Source organism: Acanthochromis polyacanthus, chromosome 23 (assembly GCF_021347895.1).
Source record: "Acanthochromis polyacanthus isolate Apoly-LR-REF ecotype Palm Island chromosome 23, KAUST_Apoly_ChrSc, whole genome shotgun sequence".
NCBI lineage: Eukaryota > Metazoa > Chordata > Actinopteri > Pomacentridae > Acanthochromis > Acanthochromis polyacanthus.
Window position 1 is genome coordinate 10,512,816 of NC_067135.1, and position 24,246 is coordinate 10,537,061.

Here is a 24,246-nt window from a genome sequence, read left to right on the forward strand (position 1 = left end):
TGTGGGAATGTAATAAATCCATTTACGTGTTCAGACGTGCTTTCTAGTAAATTCATTAAATTTGATTTGTGCATTAACCACTAAAATAATTGATGTAGCTGACTAACTTTAAGAATGGGGAAGGTTATCTTATACCAAAAATTTTTGCTCGGACATTAGGTTGGAGAGTAAAATTTAAAACTGAATATGTCCCACTCTTAAAGTTAACATTCTATCCTTTGAAGAAAATGCATCACGCTGATTTTTGTTGATGGGACAGAAACAAGCACAAACAGTTAAAGGTGGCTTGAGAAACGGTTAAACGGACAGTTGTACCATGAGGTGAGATAGTGGTATAAAAGACAGGACTGATTGTTTTGGACAAACGACACATAAAATGCTCACAAACAGGTGTTTGTTGTAGCTTATTCAGCTATTTTCGCATGCTACGTGTTGTATACTCACTGATTTTAGAAAGCCCTGTGTATCATAACTCAATCTCTTTTAAGCATAGAGGTAGATTTCAATAAAGATAGGCCTGAGACCTCTGCTTCATACCACATTCGCACACATTCTCACACACACGCACAAACACTCAGAGGCCTACGGACATTTTTTTTTTCCAAGTTCACAGTATATCTTAGCATGTGTTAGTTAACAATACACTTTAACATTTCATTGGCCAAGCTACAGCAGTGTTGGCATTCAAGCTGTCAGCAGGTGATGGTAAAAACAGCCACCTTTCTTAGTCAAAGCCGAGGAGCAAATTAGAGACGAAGTTCTGAGACTTCTAAAGGGAAATGGGTTTTTGTTAGAAGATGAGGCGGCGCTGCGTGATTGAATGGGTACGGAATGGCAGCAGCCAGCAAGCCCTGTGAGGCAGCCAAGGAATGAAAACGAGTGTGTTAGCATTCAGCTCAACGTGCGATGCAAACGTGATGAACTCTGATAAGATTAGATTTCTGTGGGCATGAGACGCAAATAAGAGGTGGGAAGAGGTCTACGAGCTCTGTTAAGCCATTGCTGCTATGCAGTAGCAAGTAAATATGGCATCTAGAGCAGCGAGGGGAAAAAAGTGACACCATGATCGTCCCGAGGACTGACACAGAAATTAATAGAAATCTTATCAGTGTTCTGCGATGATGTGTTATTTCTCATGGGTATTGAGCCCAAGTGCAGATTAAAGCTGACCAGAAATCAAAGCTTCAGCCAAAAAAAGGAGAAGGGGGTGCATGCATTTAGATAAAGATGCCACAAAGCAAAAGGCTATTTCGAACTGAAAAAAACTACTTCGCCTTTCACTTTGCATGAAGCTGGCAAATGTGGCGTGATGCTAATGTAGGTATCTGGGTCACACCACAAGTTGTTTTTTTTTCTTTTCTATCCAATTGCTCTTTCCTTGTCTTTTACTTAATTACAAATTTGTCCCCAGATCTTTTGTGTACTCGCTCATTAAAACTCATGCATGTTTAAATGCCTGGCCAGCATGATTACTAGAGCCTGCTAATGCGTGGTGGCAAGTCAGGGCGAAAAGCAAGCGAGCGAGGCTTGGCGCAATGGATTATGTGCGAGCAGAGCCAAAAGCAGTGCTGAAGCATTCCCATTTTGTCGAGCATTTTACATCAGAACAATAGACCTAATACCTCAAATCTCTGGTTGCTGACTTTCTTCCCCTTCTTGTTCCACACAATCTTCGGCCGTGGATCTCCTGTAGCTTGGCAGATAAAGGATGCCACACCTCCTTGCACGCCTGTTTGGTCATTGGGGGTTCTTAAAAACTTTGGTGGTGCTGGAGAGAGACAGAAATGGGATAAAAGATAACAAAAATAGTTAGTGAGCATGCTAAGTATTGCAGACGGAGCAATTAATCTCTCTTATCAAGCCACACACGCTAGAAAAGTAACAAAGTTGCAGATTTCAGCATGTGGCTTTTAAGAGGATTGTCTTTGGAGGTCAAGACAAGAGATTATACTGACTTTATTGTGCAAGTGGAAACAGATGATCAGCAGCTGAGATCAAAAGTAAAAGGACAGAGGTGTTGGGAGCAGAATGTACAAAGCATTTCATCTTGACCCTGGAAGTATTTTGTAAGTAAATCTGAAATCCCCACTGAGGGATGACTGGCTGAGACTTTGCCTGAAATTACTGGGTAAAAGAACGCTTTGGTTGTGGGAAAGAAAGAATGAAAGAAGGAAAGGATTAAAAAAAACAATAGTGTAACTGCTGTTCTGGAAAAGACATTTGGCTTTGGAGATTAGGTATTTCCTGGTAATTTGCTAGTAAGTAAATTATTTTTAACCCAGTAGATGGAGAAAAACTGACCATTAGTACTTTGTGATAAATATGTGTTGCATGATTGATCGATTGTCTGTGAACTGGTCTCTTATGTGTCTGAACATAAATCATCATGAACACAGGACAACATTTTCCAAACTCTTCTTTTTTTGTTGTTGGAGAAACAGAATCTTGTTTATCAGTTCAGTTACAGATGTCACTAATCCCTTGTTCACAAATGAGACATGCACCTGACAAAGTGCCTTGAAAAGCTCCTATTGTCACTGTAAGCAATCTGTTGCTCCTAATTGGGCCCTTAATTCAGCCCAACAAGTCAAGTGTAAAGAAAACGAGGATAGAAATGCTAAAAATGCAGGGGAGCTGAGGTGAGAGAATATCAGAGTGGAACAGTGTTTGCTTTGTGTGGACATGACATGAACATTTCCATGTCCCGTGGTTGTTTTGCAGTACTGAACACGAGTATTTGTTCGCATTTCCACAACACTGACGAGGGTTGCAACCTTGCTCTTGCTGTTAAGCTTTTAGAATTACAGTTAAAACTATTCCTTGGTGCAATTCAGGTTTAAATTCTCTGTTTACATTCATTTCAGTTGAGTTTTTTTTTTCTTCTCCCACCAAGACAATCAGTTTCTGCTCACATGCCGATGTTTCTATGACAATCGCAGAAAAATCAGAACACATGAAAGTGATTAGTAATCAAAGGAACCAGTCTCTCCCTGGTTGTATTTTGATTTATGTTACAGTCTTATCGTTATTATCAAGGCTCTTATAATTTCAATGGCAGTAATGTCAAAGTGTTAAATCAGACACTCCCCTCCCCCACAGTATTTTCCTCTGAAGCTCGAGTGCCAGCTTCGGTGGGAGGTGCAGCAGCTCCATCTGTCCCCCCGTGGAGCAACTGTTTGCCTTTTATCAATCACTTCAGCAGGCCATTAGGGGCCACACAGCTGCAGTGATGCCAACCATCTGAATCACCTCATCTTTGTGTGTGAGAATGTCTCATTGTGCTTGTTCGTGGACTGATTTTCCCTCCCAGATTGTCCTGCCCAGCAGCGACGGCGCTGCGATCGAGGCACAAATTAACCTGCAGGATTCTCGGAGAGGTGACATAAGATGTGTGGCCGGCAATCAAAAGGGCGAGCAGATAAACAGGCAAGCAGCTGGGCTTACACTGGGCAAATGAGTCTGGGAAATCACCTGATTTCCTCACACAGCCTTGAGTGCACACAGACATTAACAGCTCCCTGAAACACACATACACACTTCTGCGAATCTTCCTCTCATTCACCTGCTGACACATCCGACAGGTGGCCAAGCAGAGTTGACACTGTGTAATTTGTACGTGGCAAAAAAAAGCACTATTATATCAGCATTTGCACCTTATCTCATTGACTTGGCTAGGGTATGGTGCACATTGGCACCCAGCCAAGAAGGTGCTGATGGGTAATTGATATGCTATTGGGACTGTTTTTCGCCCCGGGGCCATCCATTATGGCTCGGTGCGTCTTCCTATGCTGGCTGTAATAGACTTCTACGGCATGTACCGGGGAGATCAACGCTGGAGGAGAGGGGGAAGACGGTGGAGGGGGGGGTGGGGGGTGGGGGTAGGGGGGGAGTCATCGCACAATGGGGAGTGATTGAGGCGTGACATGGAGGTAATGGTGTTTTCACAGACATGGCCGCTGATATCACCATCATACCCCCATTTTAGGTCTGCCGCTGACAAACATCCATTTTGGTCGAGTCCTCGTATGGCTTCAGGTAGACAGAGGCTGATTGAAACCTCGGTTTTATCTAAACAATGCCACAGCCAGAACCTTGACAGCAAATAAAAGGACACGCTCAATGAACAAACACTGCACAAACTTCATGCACCATAGAGAAACCTCTTTTTTATTTAAGTGGTTGAAAATTGCAAAATATTAATTTGGTATTTGTCTTCCTGTAATCATATTAATTAGATTTAATTAACTGCACCGGTAATAGCATGTGAGCATTGTTTTGCAAAGTCAGAGGAGCTTCTTTTACCTTCAGCTGCATGTGTGCATCTCCTTTGAGAGGTAACCGTAATCTACATGAATTAATACCGCAGCTAGGCACCTGTTAATCCAGTGCTAAGCTGTCGCCAGCAAACAAATGAGAAGCGTAAAGCCTGTCACAAGCTGAAAAGGTAAGTGACAGGGGCCCTGTGCCTGCCCTCCCTTGAGGTCATCGCGTCGCCTTGCTCATTCGTCGCTACAGGAAATGAAGAAGCTCTTCATAGCATCCCACGGCTCCATTTTTCATGGATCAATGCCATGTTAACGATTTGGTGTCTGAGCGAAAGCCTTTACTGTTCCTTAGAACATCCATGTCCACAGGGCTGAGGGGGCAGACTGTTTCATGACTATCTATTTTTAATGGCTAAACATAAATGAAAATTGGAAGGCTTTAACAATGTGGGCAGAGGATGACATTAATTACTGTTGCTGCTACTGTATACTGTTCTAATCACTGTGCCCTTTCGAGATTTTAAAACATTTACGCTGCCATTTAGATGAAGTGGTCTGATCTGATAATCGGGTTGTTTGAGGTGATTATTCTAGAATTACATCACTGCACTGGGGCAGCCACATTGAATTTGACCTTACTTAACCTAAGTTTAGGCATTGTTTTCAGTCTCACGCTAATGTCTTCACTTAAAACCACTGCACTGGTCTGTGGTCGTTCTCTCAGCTGACTCGATATGTTACCTCACAGAAGAGGTATGGGGCAGTCCGCAACCATGCTTAAAAGAAAGGTAAAAGGAAGTCTGATCACTGTGCTTGCAGACCTATTTTGAAAAGGAAAAATCCAAGAATTCTGTAATCCATATACAAGCCATAGTAGAAATGTCTAAAATGAAGTCGGTGATACCAGTGCCGGCTGCTATGCACCACTAAAATTACTTTTTGTTCAAATTCTGATGCAGATTGCCCCGAATACCAAATGGGAATGAGATTAAACTGATTATGAATTAATTTAGTCTGGAAAAGCACACTGAAGTATACTGCAGTAAAATGTGAAATTAACATATCAAAATCCTTTAAGGATACAGAGTAAAATATTTCTTCCGTTCTTTCAGCATGGGGTTGTTGTTTTTTCTATGCTGAAAGACATGCAAAATAAAAAATCCCCATGATTGAGGGTTTCAAGTTAGAAACTGTTATCCTGATGCCCATCTGAAAAACAGAGACGTAGACTTCTAGGATTCCTTTTTTTTTTTTTTTTTTTAAAAAGGAACCAATCCTTGCATGGTAGGACTTTATCATTACTCTTCTTCAGTATCAATTTCTAGTTTGAACATGTATGGCCAAATTAACTGCAATATTACAACTTGCTATTGGATGAAGCAGACTAGTTTAACAATGTTTGAGTTTTAAGTGAGCTGATGTGCTTGAGCTGCACTGAGTGGTGGATGGGTGAATGTGGATAATGACACAGACTTCATAGATCTGGATATTTTAAAGACAGCAACAATGTAGAGTTGAATCTTTTGCTTTTTAAAGGCAATGATGGATTGTTTTAATTGAATAAAGCTTCTAAAAATGTAAGTTTGATACACATTTATGAGTTTTAGTGGTTTGATCAACAGTAACAGAAAGATGTGTTGATATTTGTTGGTTTGGACCAGCAGTGAATAAATACTATGTATATACCCTGAGTACTTGTTGCAGGGTCAGACTGTGGACTGTTTAACTGAGCACTCTTGCTAATGATATCCTATTTCTCTATCGTCATAGTTGGGTTCAGAGCATCTCATGGATCTGAATTCATTACAAGCTTGTTTGATATTGGCTTGACTCACAGCCAAACATTGCATTTAAATGCTTCTCTCAAAGAGATCCGAGTCCGGCCTTCCTTCACAATGGCCAAAACATTTCAAGTCATCAAGACTGCGCTATAGACTTAAGTTTGATCTGCCAAGCCATTAAAGAGCATGAATCAAAGAGTGGAGAGAAGAACATTAATAAACCGACTTTTCGTTGGAACCTCTATTCGGCACAGACACCATTTCAAGACGGCTCGGTTTTCACAATTATACTGACTGACATATTCAATTTCATTTGCATGAAAGGGGCCATTTCCTCTCTGAATCTTTAACTTGCAGAGTGAGGTGGGGTTGTGGAGGGTGATAATTAATCCTAACACATTGGGTGGCAGCCTGCAAATACCCTGCTCCATTTTGGACATATGGGTGGAAGAAAGGAGCATTTAAAGATGCCATTAACCTCATTCGACATCTTTAAGCCGCAGCATATCAGTTCTGTGATATTGATGAATTGTCACAATCGCTGCAAGCGACACAAATTGGACTGAAAGGGGTGGCTAATGTCGGGAGAGGGTAAAAGTGACGCATGTACTATATCTGTCATGGACATTTGACTTCATATAATCCTTTAAGTATTCTGTAAGTCAAACAGTAGCAGGGTCTTTATTATAGTAGTTAAATAAAGAAAGGTACAGAGGGATACAGGTTGCTTACGTATGGTTTATAAAGCACAACACCTATATGGATTAATTAACTGCCTATACAGAAGACAGAAATGTCTGACCTCATGCCAAAAAGAAAACTGTAGCAATGCATGCACACAAACACATAGAGAAACAACGCAAAAATAAAATTGGAAAAAAAAGAAGAGTGAAGATAAACCACACATGCTAATCAACCGAACAAACACAAGCAGAAATCGTTTTCTTGGGGCACTGCGCAGCTCTCTATCTGCAGCATAATGATAAAAAATGTGTCTTTTGTAATGCAGAGGAAACAAACTCCACATTGTATGTGCTCACAAAGGGTCCCAACAGAAAGAAAGGAAAAAAGAATTGGAGCTTAATTAGAACTGTTGGCTGATTTGCATTGCATGCTCATCGGTAATCTTGCCTTAAATGGAATCTGAAATTCTTATTGCAATTAGTGATTACTTGAAAAGGGATATGGCCCCCGAATGATTGTTAATTACTGGATCAGGAATAGTACATTAATTCACTGCAGAGGTTTTAATGCAGTGCAATGATGGGGACCCGTTCTTCCATCAATATTGTGCTGCTTGTCACACATAATGAAGTTCATAATACAAGCCTTCTCCCACACTGCTCCCCCTTCGCAACTGCTTAAATGTGCTCTCTAAGCAAAATTCCAAACAGTCATTATGTAAAACTAATTCAATAGAATATACAAGAATGCAGCTTAATGACACATTAATATTGAGACTGCATATATGATACTAGGGCTGCAGGTCCGTTTTGTGATCGGGTCAGGCTCCCTAAGCTGCACAGTGTCTCCTGTGAATAAATAAATGCATATCATCACTTACAAACACGGCTTCAAAGGCAGAAAAACTACAGCATTCATTATAATGCACCAACTCACTAGTGTATTTTTCGTTGCCAAATATTCAGCCCAATGACTAAGGTTGCAAAAAAAAAAATCACATTCCACTGAGACTTCCTTAACCTCAGTCAGTGTGTATTACTCATGCTCAGTGGCACTTCTATGGAAGGCCGGAGCTTCTGGCTATAACTCTGCAGAAGTAAGGGCACTTTTGCACAGACAACAGCAACAGCTTCAAAAAGAATGGCTAATGTTCTTGTCCCACATTCAATGCACTGACAGATTCTCTGACAAGATGGGAGAAGAGAAAAAATGCGGCTCCAGAGGTGCACAGACACAACCTATCATGCACAGACACACGCTCTCTCATGGGTGTTACGATATTCTCACCGGATGGAGGGGAGCATTGCAAATGGGAAACTAGCATTAATAAATTGGAGGATGTGGGACAACAAAGTGTGGAAGGTTACATTAAATAAGTATAAATTGTTATTTATAGAGCAGCACTGAGGTTCTTAGTTTGTGTTTCAAGTGATAAGATGGAAGCTGAAAGGCTCCCGATTCAATTATCATTGCAGATTCATAAAGGCGAAAACCTCTTAGTTCTGGAATGACAGCTGCGTTGTCTCTTCTGTGGTATATTACGATGTTTGCTGAGGAAAACTTGTACCCTTGCTGCCTCTCTCACTCTCTTTTCTCATGTTTTGTCTCCTCCCCGACGCGCACACAAACACAAGCCACCACCATCTCCCACGGGACACATTAGCGAGGTAGAGGGATCCAGTTTGTCACTTAATAAAACGGCCCACTCAAACAGATGGCTTTGTTCAAACGGCCCCCGACGTTTTAAAAGCTGGAACTGAATCTCTGCTGTGGCAAATCAGACACATAAAAGCCCACCTCCCTTTTTGCAGTGGAAAACAAACAGAAGGAAACATATAAATATTGAATTGCACCACTGTCTGTGTGAGACCATCCGCCTGTGAGAGAAATAAATAAATTAAAATTAATAAATCCAAAAAAAAAAGAGAAGGAGAGGGAGGGAGGTGGGAAACACTACACCCTCCTGTCAGAAATTCTGAACATCTGGGCCGGCGTTGTCAGACACCAATGCAAAATAATACAGAGGCTTCACTTTGAATACGACTACATTTTCATCTCTGCTCATTCATTATTTGTTCATTTGGGTATGACGACACAAATATGAGGCCAATTCGCGTGTGACCATTTGAGGGGAGAGAGAAAAAAAAAAAGAAAAACAGTCAAGCAAGAAGTATGAAATTTGAATTTGTTTGTCTTGTTTGTTTTTCCTCTTAACGTCTGGGAAAAAGAAAGAACATAGATAAGTAATTCTAATTGTGCGGGCTTACTCTGTTTGGTAGTCTGCGCAGTCTATTTGCAAAAAGTTAATTATCTGATAGGATAGGCAGTGGCAGCCACTAACACAGAAAGCCATTCGTTCATTCTGTTATCCACGAGGCAATGGAACGATTCATTAAATGGCAGTGCTGCAGCAGAATGGCCAATAGTTATCATGTTGAGGCTGCACAGACTTGAAAAGATGTTAAAATGGCAAAAGTGATAAACAGTCTTTGACTATGTCGGATTACTGCCAATGTAATGGCATATGTAGATAGTAAGGGAAAATGACTGTGTGATTCTGATGCTTCTTCCACACACATGATGTACATTTTTGTGTGAGATAAGAAAATATCACCATGACCGCGTGTGCAGATGACAATCTCCAAAGCTGCTGGCTTTTCCACGACATGTCGCAGAAATCAAAAGATATAGATGAGAAAAGTGGAATGGAAAATCAAATAAGCAACATGTTCAACTGGCTCGAACCGAAAGCGAATTAAACTACACTGGGGCCTGTCCTATTTCTTTACAGCATAAACTTCACATAATTGTCTTTGCCCTCAACCACGGAGCGGAAAAGCTTGCCTCATATTTGTCTCAGTAGGAGCAGAGATGGATTATGTAGCAAATCATTCCACGGATTCGACATTGTATATTTAAACAGACTCTAATTTTATGGATAAGTAGTGCCAAGCCATTTCCGATGGATGCCAGTTGTCAGGCCATAAGAAGTGACACATTCCCTGCACTGTGTTTTCTCAGGCGCTTACAGGCAAACTAGCTCATGCTCCAGCAATCCTGCAAGATGACAACTGGCTTCCTTTCAGCAGCTCAGCTATACTGCACATGTTCCTAAGCTCAGCAAACCAGGTTACACCTAAACCAAGCTTTTGGGGCAAAATAGGTAGGATTTCAATCTTACTTCTTCACATCTGTTGCACACTGAACCATTCACATTCAGTAGTTCAGGGAATATTTCTCTATACTATTTTGAATAAATACCGTGAACAACTTAAATGATGAAACCTGAATTAAAGCACAAATTCAAATTAGCAATGGGTCTCTGAAACCAGCTGTAGTCACTCCTGTCCTCAGAGCAAAACCGTATTACTGGGATAGAGTGTGGAGGGGAGGTACCACAAACAGTCACTCAAGGACCAAAGTGACCTTTCACAGGCCACTAATTTTATGCAGCAGTCAAGGAATAGTATTGCATATAAAAGAGAAGAAGAAAAATGACAGTAATTGAAACATTTTTGAAGAAAAAAATCACCTTTTTCCACTTAGGAGCCAGCAATGACTACAATCTGTCAGGATCCAGTAACATAAAGCATTTTTGTAGCTTGATTCATACACAGGGATATTTGAAGAGCTTTAGACAGTGGAAGGGAAGATGATATGAATAAGAACAAAACCAGTAAGACTAAATGACAGAAGGCAATAGAACAGTAAAATTTAAACTACCAGTCAAAAGTTTGGACACACTTTCTCATGTAATAATTTTTCTTTATTTTCATGACAATTACATTTTAGATTCTCACTGAAGACATCAAAACTATGAATGAACACATGGAAAAGGTGTGAAATAAGTCAAACCATGTTTTATATTTTAGATTCTTCAAAATAGCCACTCTTTGCTTTGATTACTGTTTTGCACACTCTTGGCATTCTCTCAATGAGCTTCATGAGGTAGTCACCTGAAATAGTTACTCGTGAGTCTTGAAGGCGTTCACAGAGATGCTGAGCATTTGTTGACCCAACTAAATGCAAACCTGACGGGATGGCATGTTGCTGCAGGATGCTGTGGTAGCCATGCTGGTTCAGTGTGCCTTCAAATTTGAATAAATCCCCAATAGTGTCACCAGCAAAGCACCCCAACACCATCACACCTCCTCCTCCATGCTTCATGGTGGGAACCATGCATGTACCTTTTCTGGTCTCACAAAGACATGGTGGGTGGAACCAAATATCTCAAATTTGGTCTCACCAGACCAAAGCACAGATTTTCACTGGTCTAATGTCCATTCCTTGTGTTTTTTGGCCCAGACAAATCTCTTCTGGTTGTTGCTTTTCCTTAGTAGTGGTTTCTGAGCAGCTTGTTGATCATAAAGGCCTGATTGTCACATTCTTCTCTGAACAGCTGATGTAGAGATGTGTCTGCTGCTAGAACTCTGCGTGGCATTCACCTGAACTCTAATCTGAGGTGCTGTTAACTTGCAATTTCTGAGGCTGGTGACTCGGATGAGCTTATCCTCAGTAACAGAGGTGACTTATGGTCTTCCTTTCCTGGGGCAGTCCTCATGAGCTAGTTTCCTCGTAGCGCTTGATGGTTTTGTGACAGCACTTGGGGATACATTCAAAGTTTTTGCAATTTTCAGGACTGACTGACCTTCAGTTCCTAAAATAATGATGGACTGTTGTTTCTCTTTACTTAGCTGATTGATTCTTGCCATAACAGGGCTGTCAATTGTGTACCAACCTGACTTCTGCACAACACAACTGATGGTCCAAACCCATTAAGAAGGCAAAAAAATACACAAATTAACATTGACAAGGCACACATGTGAAGTGAAAACCATTTTATGTGACTCAAGAAGCTCACTGAGGGAAGGCCAAAGGTTTGCAAAGCTGTCATCAAAGCAAAGGGCAGCTACTTTGAGGAATCTAATATATGAAACATATTTAGAGATATTTCACAATAATTTGTTTGTTACATAATTCCGTATGTCTTGCTTCATAGTTTTGATGTCTTCAGTATGTATGTACAATGTAAAAAGTAGTAAAAATAAAGAAAAACATTGAATGCAAAGGTGTGTCCAAACTTTTGACTGGTAGTGTATATTTTAATGAGTAAAAATGAAAAAAACAAAACTGTAATATCTTATAAAGTAAAACATTAAAAATGTGGTTAAAGGCTATAAAATGCAGCTTTAGATTTTAGCCAAAAGCTATAAAAATAGATGTCCTGTTTGATTTCACTCCAGTTTTCGGTTTGTTTCAGATTTGAGAAGCTAAAAGCATATTTATCATATTTAATACAAACTTGAGAAGCTTTCAAGAGACCAGAAACAGCTGACCTGAGCAGAGTTGAAGGTTGTATTCTGCTGAGTAGATCCTTGCTTGTGTTTTATCTACTCTCAGATGTATGTCACCTTGGATAAAAGCGTCTGCTAAATGAGACTGTAAAAATGTAGGTTAATGTTGTCTGAAAAAAATTGATTTTGAGCCTGAATCATTCAAAGAGTTTTGGATAAATAGTGATATAGTCTATACACTGGTGACCAGCGCAGTTTTTATGCTAGTAATTTGGGCTGTGCCTGCTGGGTTTAGATGCTAAAATTAAATAGATGATGGTGCAGTAATCATCTGTATTTGATGACTGAAGCAGCATATTAGCTCCACTTATTGCATGACATACATGCTTCCAGCTTTGTAATTTATTTGTCATCTCTCTGGCTCCCTGGTTAATTTGATAAAGTCAAAGTTTCATAAAAACATCAATTCCTCAGAGCTTTTGCGACCAAAATATTGTCTCCTAACTGCTGCATTTGACATCACAAATGTCAAAATGCCATTTAATTGTCCAAATTAATTGAATTTAAATCATCATTCTCCCTGTTACTCTTTTCATTACATTTGTAATTAGTTAGTTTTACATTAACTTAGTGACACGCACTACTGCAGGCTAACACATTAGCTGTGTATTAGCGGGTTGTTTTTGTCAGCTACATTATTAATATGTCTCCAAACTAAACCACATGCAGTAAGTCTAAGTTGAGGTCTTTGAATTCTTAATTGCGAACCCCTGGAGAAAACAGTGGAGCTTGTGTGTGTGTGTGGTGATGTCTTTGAAGAGCTACAGATGGGAAACAAATGAGGGCGGGCTGTATCAGGGTCAGGCTGGCGGATGCTGGTTTTTCACTTGGAAGCAAACAGTGCAAAGTCACCTCGGGAGCAAAAAAACAACAACCCTCAGGGGGCATAATTAAAATAATCCAGTAACATTAAGTGTTTCAGATCACTTTTAAAAGACTCCTTCTTGACGCGTGTGGATATGGGGATGATTCATCAGGAGATGCTGTGTGTCTGTCTGTTTACAGTGTGTAGGTGTTACTAGATTCTCTGCCTTTGAACTGCATTTTTTAAAGTGTATTCATTTTCATTATATCCATCAACCTATTACCATACACATCTGAGCAGTGCTGCATAGCATAAAATATCTCGTTTCAAAATAGCCTGAATATCCCATTGAAATCCTGCTTGTATATTGTGATTAGTCTAAGTATAATTGCTTTAACCTTGGAAATATCTGTGTCACTTTAGAGGTGGTTAAAATGAATAGGATCAGAAGGGTGAATTACACCACTAATTGCAATTTGAAAAAAGAAAAAAAAAAAGGCAAATAAAGAGGAGCTAAACACTGTTGGTGGCTTCATGAGAATCTTCACCACAATAAAACATTTGCAAAACAAACAAAAAAAAAGTGTTTTTGAATGTATTATACACAATATCTTTCTAGGTCTGTTTCGATTTAATTGAATGTTGTCATGTTCTTTAGAGGGCTTGGTGGGGAAAAAAAAGAGGGTAGATTTCTAAAGACGAGGAGCCTCCTTAGGGCACTAGACTGTTGGGGACCGGAGACATGGCCTTTAGACTGATGGAGTTGGTTACGCTTCCCTCCTTAGTCCTTTTCACCCTTCGCCAAACTGAGCCTCAGTTGACAGAGCCAGAGGGTACACAAAGGCGGCGGCCTCAAGTGCAAATGTTTGCCAGCAGTAATGGGCTTTAGTCCACTGGCCAAGTGAATGTGTGGTCTTTATGTGTGTATTAAGTGTATGTACATAATAAAAATACTGTACAAGGCCATGTATTTAATTGTGGGTCCAGACAATATGCTTGTGGTCATTCATCAGCTTGTTAGGGAGCAGAAATTTCCTTGTTTCATGTATAAAGACTTATCTATCTGCAATTCATTTTTCACACTTATCTGGATTATTCCACAAGCACAACTGTGAGTAATGGCCAGGGTTATTGGCTTTTAATGTGGAGTAGTGAAACTGCGGGCTAGATAGAGGGAATAAAAGGCCAATGACATTGTCACAAAATGCCACAAGGTACTCTGATCAGTAAGTAATGTCTTCATTCGTTTTCACACATAGATTAAAGGATAAATAGTAAGCCTCCATATTAACTTAGCACGATTATTAACTCCATGAATATTACAGGAAATCCAGTGCACTTAAGCACACAGCGAACACGCAGTGACTAATTTTTCTACTTGAAAAGGATCAAACCGATGAAGAGGAACCTGCACACAGTACCAAGCCAATTGTATCGAATAAGTGTTCCTTTATAATGGCACAAAATGTCCATGGATATAATTCAAATAGAAGATCACATAAGGATATAAAGAGTCCTTTCTGTCTGTAATTATCAGTGAAAGTTACAAACTCCATCCATAAATTACTTGGATTAGCACAGCCTTCTGCATATGAATAAACTTGAATGTGGCTTGTAAATTAGTTTCCCTGAACACTTGTATATCTAAAAAGTGCTGGTATCACTTAAGCATGCATCTCATTGAATTAGATATTGGCACTAATGCAGTTTTATCCACTCATTCATTCCTGGATGAGAGGCTTTCTCTTTCCAGCCCTCTCTTATGTTCTCTCTTTTGTCTCTCCATTTTGTATTGTAATCGCTGTGCATTAGTATAGATGGTATTATTACAATGAAACTTGCTTGAATCTTGTGTTGTTACATTTCACCAGTACAGCACCAAAAGACAGCCTTAAATGCTTTAGTGAAAATAAAATGCAAAAAAAAAAAGAAGAGATTTGAACCCTATGTTTGTGTAATGTACTGGTAAATAGCTGAAAAATTATGTTTATAGCAGAGTTCTCCTTGGTGTGTTTTTGGAACAGATATTTTCGCTCTGCGGCATGTAAGGCGAGTCCGTTGTCATTAATCATTCCACAGGTGCAGGAGCATTGTCAGAACCCATACGTCCCCTTGCCTTTTCAACCTGGACGGAAAGCAGAATGGTAGATAGGCTGGAGGTGAACACATCCCTAAAAAACAATTTCCCTTCCCCTTCTTCTTCTGCACTGAATTTGTCAGGAGGGGGAGCCAAGTCTAGATTAATTAGATTCCATTTTGTGGTCATCTTCGTTTTTCTCCTTCCATGACTCTTTTCTTTTTCTTTGTCTTGCCTATAATCCTTACAGCCATCCCAGTACCATTTATCACGTTGCCATCTCGACAGTGCCTTCCCCCTTCCTTGCTGGGAAGCCATTAGAGCATCTCTGCATCGTGGCGGCCAGATTGCATTCCGGTCCCCGCTCACGACATTTATCATCTTTTGTCCTAAGTTTTTATCTGCCCCTGCCCTGTGTGAAGCCCTATCTGCTATGCCCACTATAATGAAACACTGGGAGGTGAGGCTCAAGTAAATAACCTAATTAAACCTAGCAAACAGGGACAAAGGGGGGAAAATGCACAAAAGGCCTCCGTGAGAATGCCAGAGGAGGAACACTCACAGATGGCGGTGAGGAAGTCAAAGCAGTGAAGTGGCATGATGCCCATACCACCTTCTCATCTCAGTATTTATAGTTCGCCTAGTGGTGCTGTTATTTGTCCAAAGATGCCCTCTTTTCGTGATTTGGATTAACAGGATACGACAATTTATATTTATTCCGACGCAGCACTGATTACACATCGAGAAATTAGGTTTGCAAGACAATAAATGTTCCTGTAAAGCGAGGAAATATCACCGTGATAAGGCTCAAACACTGAGTAATGGTTCCTAAGAGAAAATCTATCCTTCCTTCTCACTCCCTTTCATTCCTTTCTAATTCTTAGGCAAAAGTCGAGCCAACTCTGATTGGTCTCATTAGGGACAAAATGAAGAATACGAAGCGTCATAATTATCGGCGCAGCCCTGCAAACAGTATTGAGTCGATGCAACAAAATGTCAGGGGGGCATTAGTGGGCAATTATTAATCCATATCAAGCTGGGGTGGACAATTTAATTATCATCCAATCAATATTTCCAGATCTTGTACAGATGTAGAGCAGCGACTGTGAGGATAGATCTGCCTTCTGTGAAGCCTTGTGCAGGAGAAAATAGGAATGATGGTAGCTGGGAACAGCAACAGGGCTGCAGCAAAAAGGAACATGTTTCCTATTTTTCACATCCTCCTCCTGTGATGAACACCAGCTATACGATATCTGAATACAGTGAATTAAAAAATGCATCTGCACTGAAAAACTTTCACTTTTTGTAAAATTTATCGGGGACATAAGTCCTGACACAAGTGTCTCAAACCGTTAGCTTTGATTTTTTGCTCATTAACTGACTTACCATGTGTTTTTCTTTTGCTGTTTGCTCACACAACCTTAACAAAAGGGAGGACTCTGTCTGCACTGAGCTACTGAAACCGTGTCATATATCAGCAAAGCAAAAAATAAAAACCAACGCATCATGCAGGAGAGATGTGGTGATGACTCAGAAAAAAAAAAAGATGTGGTTATTTGTGGAGCTTTTATCAGTAATTTGTTGCAATATTGTATCATTGCGAATAATATTGCTTACTTTCTTTTGGTACTCTGTGTTCTCAATGCAGCCGGAATAATTACTCTCATTGTACCTGAAACAAACTATCTGAAATAATGTCAGTCAAGGCTTTGTACGAGTGATGAAACAAAATGAATGCCGTGTAACAGGCCCTTGTGGATTTCAAAGATGCCACACAATGAGGCATGGCAAAACAAAAGTGGCTGTCTTCCACGAGATAGCAGTCATCTGAGATAAGAATACCCTCTCATGGTTCTGTTTCGCCTTTTTGTTTGCTGTTATTGTGACTCCCGTCCCCATCCCAGAATTGCGTTAGTCACCATGCAACCAGTTGATTACTACTAAGTTGGGTTATTTTCTTTGTTTATTCTCTTAGTGTTTGTAGCAATGAATTTTAATACAATATTGCACTTTCGACTCACTTTCTCATCCCCAGAACACTATATTCACCTGCATTTTTGTTAAATTTTTTCCCCTTTATTGCTTTAGTATCCATATGTTGTATTATTAATACTATCACAAGCATGAACAGCTATTGTTCCTCTTTGTGAGCATAAAAGCTATCTAAATTCACGCAGCATTCCAGTGTTGACTCCCAGCTCTGATGGAAGTCGGTGGAAGTTAAATTTAACGACTTATACTTTCTCGATAAAAGTTGACTTTTTTTTCATTGTGTGTGACAAGAGACTTGAAATAAGATCAAAATGTGACATTCAATCCAAACTGCAATATCTTTAATCTGTTTACCTTTGACTTTCATTACCAAATTTCAGATCCTTATAAAAAGGGTTGAGATCATTTCATAAGATGCCAGAAACTTAATCATATCGGTAGGATTAAAGTTGTAGGCTCTAGGATTACTTTTTGAAAATTATCTTTGAGCTTTGCAAAAAAAAAAAAAAAAGGACTAAGCAGTGAAGAAACATAAAAGAAATCCCTGTAACTCATATTAGCCTTAACTTCCCTTCGTTCCTATCACCTCATCTGGTTCGAAATGCCTTTGAAAGTCAATCCACCCATTCTTTTAGTTAATCTCCATCTAAGCTCTCTTTCCCCCCCATGTTTGGCTACTAATCGCTCAGCGTCCCTTGGTATTTTGGTATTTTATTTCTGCTGCAGTTTGACCCTTCATCTCATCTACATCTATAAATTTTTTTATTTCCTATGTTTGATTTTACTACAACCGTCTTCTCTAAGTACCATCAAAAAGTCGCACTTTCTTTTTGTATACTGTACATACTGCATATTGTTTGGTCAAAGTGGGATTTTCAAAACCATCTGATCAGTGATGCTCTTTGGCACTAATGGAGAATGAAAGCATATTATTAGAGATATGGCATGTTGTCCGGCTCTTGGTTCCATTAGGTGCCCACTATGTGTGTGCTATTTTTACCAAAGTGTCCTACTCAGACTATGAATTTGTGTACAACCATGCATAGTTGCTCCTTCTGGCAAACACGTATATACTCTATGCCTTAGCAATGCACAAATATTTATCTTGTGTGTACAAGAAGATGCATTACAAACATCAATTACATAGAGATAATTACTTTTAGTTTCCTATTTTTGTCCTGATTTTATTGCCAGACGTATTTTTCATCATATCACGTTTAAGCAGGTCTTTCAGCTGCACTTTGCTACTGCTAACTGAGTAATGTCTCCTGGGTTTTCCTATTCTCCTCCCATTGGAGTTGACATATTTGGCCGAAGAACACAGTAAGGATGTCTCTGTGGGTTTCGAAGGGCAAAACCACAGCCTCCTCCTTTTCTGTGGACATCTCTGCTTGAATAACAGCAATCAGTGAAAAGCACAGCCAATTAAATTGTGCCATGTAATGAGAGGCAACAGATCATGTGGTGTGAAATTTCTGTTTTACCCTGGCAGTGGCAGGGAGGAGAGTGAGGGATTGAAAGGGGGGTGATGTCTGCGAGCTGCTCTGATTATGTGTTATTTTTCCTCTCTCCGAGGGGCACGAGGACGAGAGTGGGAAAATCTTATTTGGAAAGTGTGCTTAAAGAAATCCATGTAGGCATAAATCCTGATATCATAGAGCATGCTCAGTGCTCTCTTGTACTAACTACCAGACTGAGGCACAGATAAAAGTGGGGAGACGAGAGGAATAACAAACGGCAGTGTGAGGACTGAATGAGACTGAATTTAACAGAACTAAAAGTTGTTTGAAAGATCAGGAGGGAGGAAGAAATGCCAGATAAGGTCTTTCCTTTCGAGGCAAATGCACACTTGGGATTCACTGCCGTCCTACCTCTTTGTTGTACATTAATTATCTACACTTAGCTTGAAATATCCTTCATCATGACTCAAGTGATGGAGGCGATTGTGGTAATTAATTAGTTGATGAGAGAATGATGAATGACATTAAAGATGGTACCAAGGGAGTATTAAAACTAAGGGGAAAACGACTGTTCATGGATGTTGTGATGGATACTGTCTAAACACCCCATAAATGTCCAGGACCTTTCAGTAATGTGTGTGTGAGAGAATGCATATTCCATATTCCACGGTGTGATGGAATGGGCACTCAGAGTCCTGTGCCATTAGAAACAAGGGCTTGGCTAGGTTTCAACTTGAAAAGCCTATGGATCTGGCTGTGGCATGAGAGCATTTTCACCTCTCAATGGAGGCTTTCACTCTCATTTGCCATAACTAATAAACCACACTAAAGCTGTGTGTCACAGTAAATCTCAGCTCCTCAAATGGCATGACTCATTGGTGGCGCAGAGAAGCCAAAGAAGGAACGAGTGTAAGTTGCAGTGTGTGCGCGTGTGTGTGTGTGTGTGAATAAGAGTTAATGAGTGAGCAAGCATACAAACAAGAGAGAGGGCGGGGTGACAGGGAAGAGTGACAGATGTAGTGTGTGAATGAGTATTAGGTGAGAAAGATGGCTCTCCAAAGACAGACTTTGAGCGCTCACTCCATCACTCCACCAAATGTAAATCAGCTGTGACAGGAGGAGCTCGCGGCATAAAGATTCCCAATCCACGTCAAGCGTTGGAGAGTGCTGTAGGTAAGGAGGTGGGGATGTAAGCTTTGTGGCCAGGACTGAGAGATTGGCCCGAGGCACTTCATGGAGATGAATGGTTTAGACCATTAACCCCACTGCAGAACCTCAACATACCCTACAGGCACACAAATGTGCTGCGCCGAGATCAGTGCAATGTGTCTCACTCTTAGGACCCCTGGAGTGAGACCAAAGTCCCGGCCTAAGGCCAGGTGTTACCCACACGCATGCATGACCACACACATACACACATGCACACACACACACACATAGACACAAATACAAATGCATCAGTTTTGAAGCAGAGAATTCAAAAAGGCTCTTATAATCGTATGATTGTGTCCTATAAAAGGGCACAAAAACACATTCCCTCCCTCCAAACACACAAGTCTGGCCTGTGAGATTTAGCTCCCTCAAACAAAATGATGCATTCAGCAACATCCAGGTGGCTGCCTTATATTCAAGAGAATAATTAGCAGGATGACAAATAAATCCTGTCATGCAGGCTCTGTCATATTCTGCGTCTACCTCCAGGCTCCCTGTAGGTTTATCTGTTCTGCTTATGGTTTTTAAAACACTGACTGGTTCTTGGACGTAAACCACAGAGTGTTAGTAATTGCTTGAATTGTAATCACGGGGCTGCTTGCAGGCGGAGTAGAGGTTTATCTAAACGTATTGCATAGAAAGACCATTTATTTTGGGATTTCTGTATTGAGAAAGTGCTTAATGAGTCAATCCAGTATTGGGAGATAAATCGGACTGCTATGACACTAATAAGGCCAACAACAATCTTCACCTCCGACAGTATAGTTGCTTGGAAACATGATGGCTGGTACCCATAAACATAGTGCTATTTGGTGTATTTTGTATTTAAAAGAGTCAAATGTCAGTATGTCATTTGAAATCGATGCTACAATATATATAATAAATACATGTAATTTATTTGTCAGCCTGTGAGCTTCTATGTTTTCTCATCTTAGTTTCCTGCATGTGCAGATGGTGTATACTCTCCCTCTCCATTGTTCAGACTGCACACTGCAGTGAAACATCATCTGTGCAGTGAACGCTCATGTATTTCAGACTTGACTGGGCGAGTAATCCCATCGCTGCAGCTACAGCATCAATCTATTAATTGCACTGTCACTGTGGCAATGTCATGAAACACCTGCATTGTTATACAGTTCAGTGGCATAGCGTGTGAAGGTTGATCAGATTTAGTACATACGCCAGCAAGGCCAGAATCATGCCAAGTGTAAGCCCAGCAGATGCAAAACAGCTGGCACTGAGCTCGGCTCACCGGCTGATCCCAGCTTCAAAGACATGCTACAAGGTACCCTTTGTGTGAGTGTATGTGCGAGGGAGACAGAGAGAGAGACTGTGTAAGTATAGAAATCTCGCATGGTGCACTGCGTTAACCTGGTCTCCTATTGTTTTTCTGGTACCTTAAATGTTCAAAGGACAGAGGTGCCAGGCTGACTGAAATCCATAGCATTCTGCAGGATGACAGACCCAGCTGTTTCATGTGCAGGTATTCCACTATATGGACTTGGATAAAAAAGGATTTTGGGAGGTTTGTTGATTGCCTCTTGAATGGATTTACACTTTGGATTATGGTGCTTTTGTTCTGTCAATATTCCCAGTCTGAGATGTGAGTGGTAAAGCATGGTTAAATTGCTCCACCATTTTCAAGTCAGTTATGTCTTGGAAACATAAGTGCACTTAGATATAGCATTAGTGACTACAGGCTAGCCCTTAATTACCTTCATCTGGGCCTGTACAACATCTCCATATTGTGTGTGATTATCTGCTTTTCTTGAGAGTGGGAGGGTCAGGAGTGTGATGGAAATTGCTTGGTTTTTGTACGATTCTGTGGTCTAAGTGCGAGGGAAAATGACTGCAATCCATAGATGAGGCTAATGGCCTGAAATAATACATTTGGGCATAGCTGCCAGAGAAATCGGCATTCATGGAGTTAATAATGGGTCTGATAGAACCTTAAAACATAATTGCACAGGACATTGTTGACAAGGAGTTGGTGCAGGCATTTACAGCCAAAGAAAACGATAAAGACTTCTTACTCGTTTAGTTCAACCTGCAAGCAAGAAGCATCTTGCATAGCACTGATAACATTGTTTTATCTCAGATTCCCAGTCTCGTCACAAGGTCTTCATCCAAACAACTAGATGGTAATTAAGTGCTGGCACTCTGAGCCGAAGGTGTTTTCACCGCATTTATTTGAAGTATGAACATGATGCACACTCTCTTCCTGTAGATACTGATGCTAGTTTTAAGGATGTACTGTACTAAGACACGTTTTGAAATGAACGAGTGGAGCCAACAATGAGATTTCCACTTGAGCAGTGTCCGGCAGAATGATGAACGAGGTGTTAGACTCGGGGAATTACAGTGATTTAAAGTTGGATCAAACCCTACACCAGTTCTCCTTTTGCTTTAATGTCATTTTATGTGGCTACACAAACATGTAAGCTCTGTGTGTTTTTTATTTGTGCGTCTAATTCATTGTGTACTAGGCAGTGTCTGTGCATGTCGAGGAGGGGAGAAGTGAATGTAGGCTGCAGTTCTTCAGAGTACATACTGTGCATTCATACATGTGTGTGCGTGGTAGCGCTGTGTGGGTATGAGTGTAAAAGCGAATGGAATAGACTCAATTTAAATCAAATTAGCATGCAGGCAAATTAAGCAGAGGGATTTAATTTGAGCTGTTGTAAAAATGCTAATTTCAGTACAGCCCGGAAGCTTATATGCAAATACAACACTATTTTACAATAATTCATATTAGGCCAGGCATGCATAAAACACACATATTACAGCCTGATGTTATCTGGGGAATAGAGTATCATTAGCTTTTGGACTTACAACAAGGTGATTGTGTTTTGTGGGTATATGCGGTGGGTGTATGTGCACATGCATGTATCAGGGCATTTTTGTGTTCTAAAAATGATGGTGTGCCTGCTTTGGTACACTTGTTCACCATTTCTTCTTGTAATTTCTGTTTTTTTTTTTCCCATGTGATATACAAACACCACTGGAACTTGTATGCAGAAAATGCTAGAATGACAGATGCTGTTGCTGATTGTTACTGCTGCAAATGACTCCACATAGAGCAGTAGACGGTACTGGATCATGACTTGCTTTTACATATCTTTTAGTGAACATATGGGAAACTGGTTCCTCTTACACACAAAGTATTTTACCAGATCAGTAAAAGTGTGTTTAAGGGGAAATCGCAAAGCTACTAACATGGAAACATATATTTTGCTTTTGTATGTGAATAATCGTGCCTGCACCATTCCCTAGCTGTTTGTTTCACCACTGCAATGCCTCAAAAAAATGCTATATCAATAGACAATGTGCTGTTTTTGTCCCATGTGGTTCACCTTTGATTGCTGGCTCAAAAGGACTGCGCATATGTGAGATGCTTATGGATGTAGTGAGGACTTTGGTGTGCAACTCTTTGTACACGTCTGAGAGAGATGAGGTTTGGGTATTAACATCTTTATGTTTAAAGAGAGTGGAGGAGTCCGTCGATACTTATTTGACGTGTTAAGGAGAATCGTGCCGGCTCGCTGGGACTCATTACGCCATCCACCAGCAATGGTAGGAATCAATTAAAACACTATTAGGCTCAGGGTTTGACATGATCCAACACAGCATGGAGTAGAGGCTGCTTGAAATTAGCGCTTGGTTGGTTTTTGTTGTTTTTTTTCTTATGAAATTAAATTTTTTACTGTCTTATTCATCTTAAATTTGTTCATTGAGAAAAAAAACAAACTCCATCTATTGGCTTTTTTCACATTTTCAGTTCAGGTAAATGTTGCTCAATCATTTTAGGTTAATGCAATTTGATAAAAGAAATGAAGTCTGGGGGAAATTTTCTAGCTACACACATTGTGGGACAAATTCTACCTGTTTTTTTTTTTTTTTTTTTTTTTGCTTCACGTAAGTGCTGTGCTCGTGAAACACACAATCTATCAAGTTAATGAACGTCCAAGTTATTCCGTTCTGATGCCCACACCAAAGTTTCACCCCGCTTCATCCGTGCCCAGGTGGACGTGTTTAATGCTGCCAGCTCTGCTCTTTCTCTCTCTCTCTCTCTTTTTGCGTTACTGTTCAGCAAAAGACAGAGAAATTGTTTGTTGCCTCTCTTGTTCTGTCCCCTTGGCTCACAAGGAACAATTATGCCCCCCTTTCAAGCCATTGCCAAGCCCAATTTGCCACACAAATTAAACAGGCTGCATTTGAAGAGCAGGGGGACAGGGTGAAGGAGAAAACGAGAGTAAGCAACAGAGAGAGAAGGCCAAAGACAAAACAATGGCAGAGTGAAAACAAACCAATAGACCAAACAGGGAAACGTAGCAACACGATCCTCTAGATCATTTTTAAATCCATCATGTTCCTCCCAGCTATAACAGGTCCCATTTGAAAACACTTGCAGTGGGATCAGATATGATAGAACTCCCATTCACGTGAGTTTATTAGGGGCCCTGATTGGTGTTTTTCTTCATAGGGGGCTGCACTGTATTGGTAGGACTGGCTCCGAGGATCGTGCCATCTGTTGAGCAGGCAGACTCAGCCATTTTCTGCTCTCGTGTGTCTCATATCCTCCACCGAGTCCACAGCCGGAGGCTAGCTCACACCCA

The 24,246-nt window shown here is 40.5% G+C and overlaps 1 protein-coding gene across 1 annotated transcript in view; it reads right to left on the bottom strand.

Moving 5' to 3' along the window:
- LOC110949394 (protein tyrosine phosphatase receptor type D) overlaps positions 1-24,246 on the bottom strand; it is a 376,478-nt gene that overhangs the window by 72,051 nt on the left and 280,181 nt on the right. Inside the window, 1 exon segment of the mRNA XM_051944213.1 lies at positions 1,623-1,768. Coding sequence (XP_051800173.1) covers positions 1,623-1,768 — 146 coding nt within the window.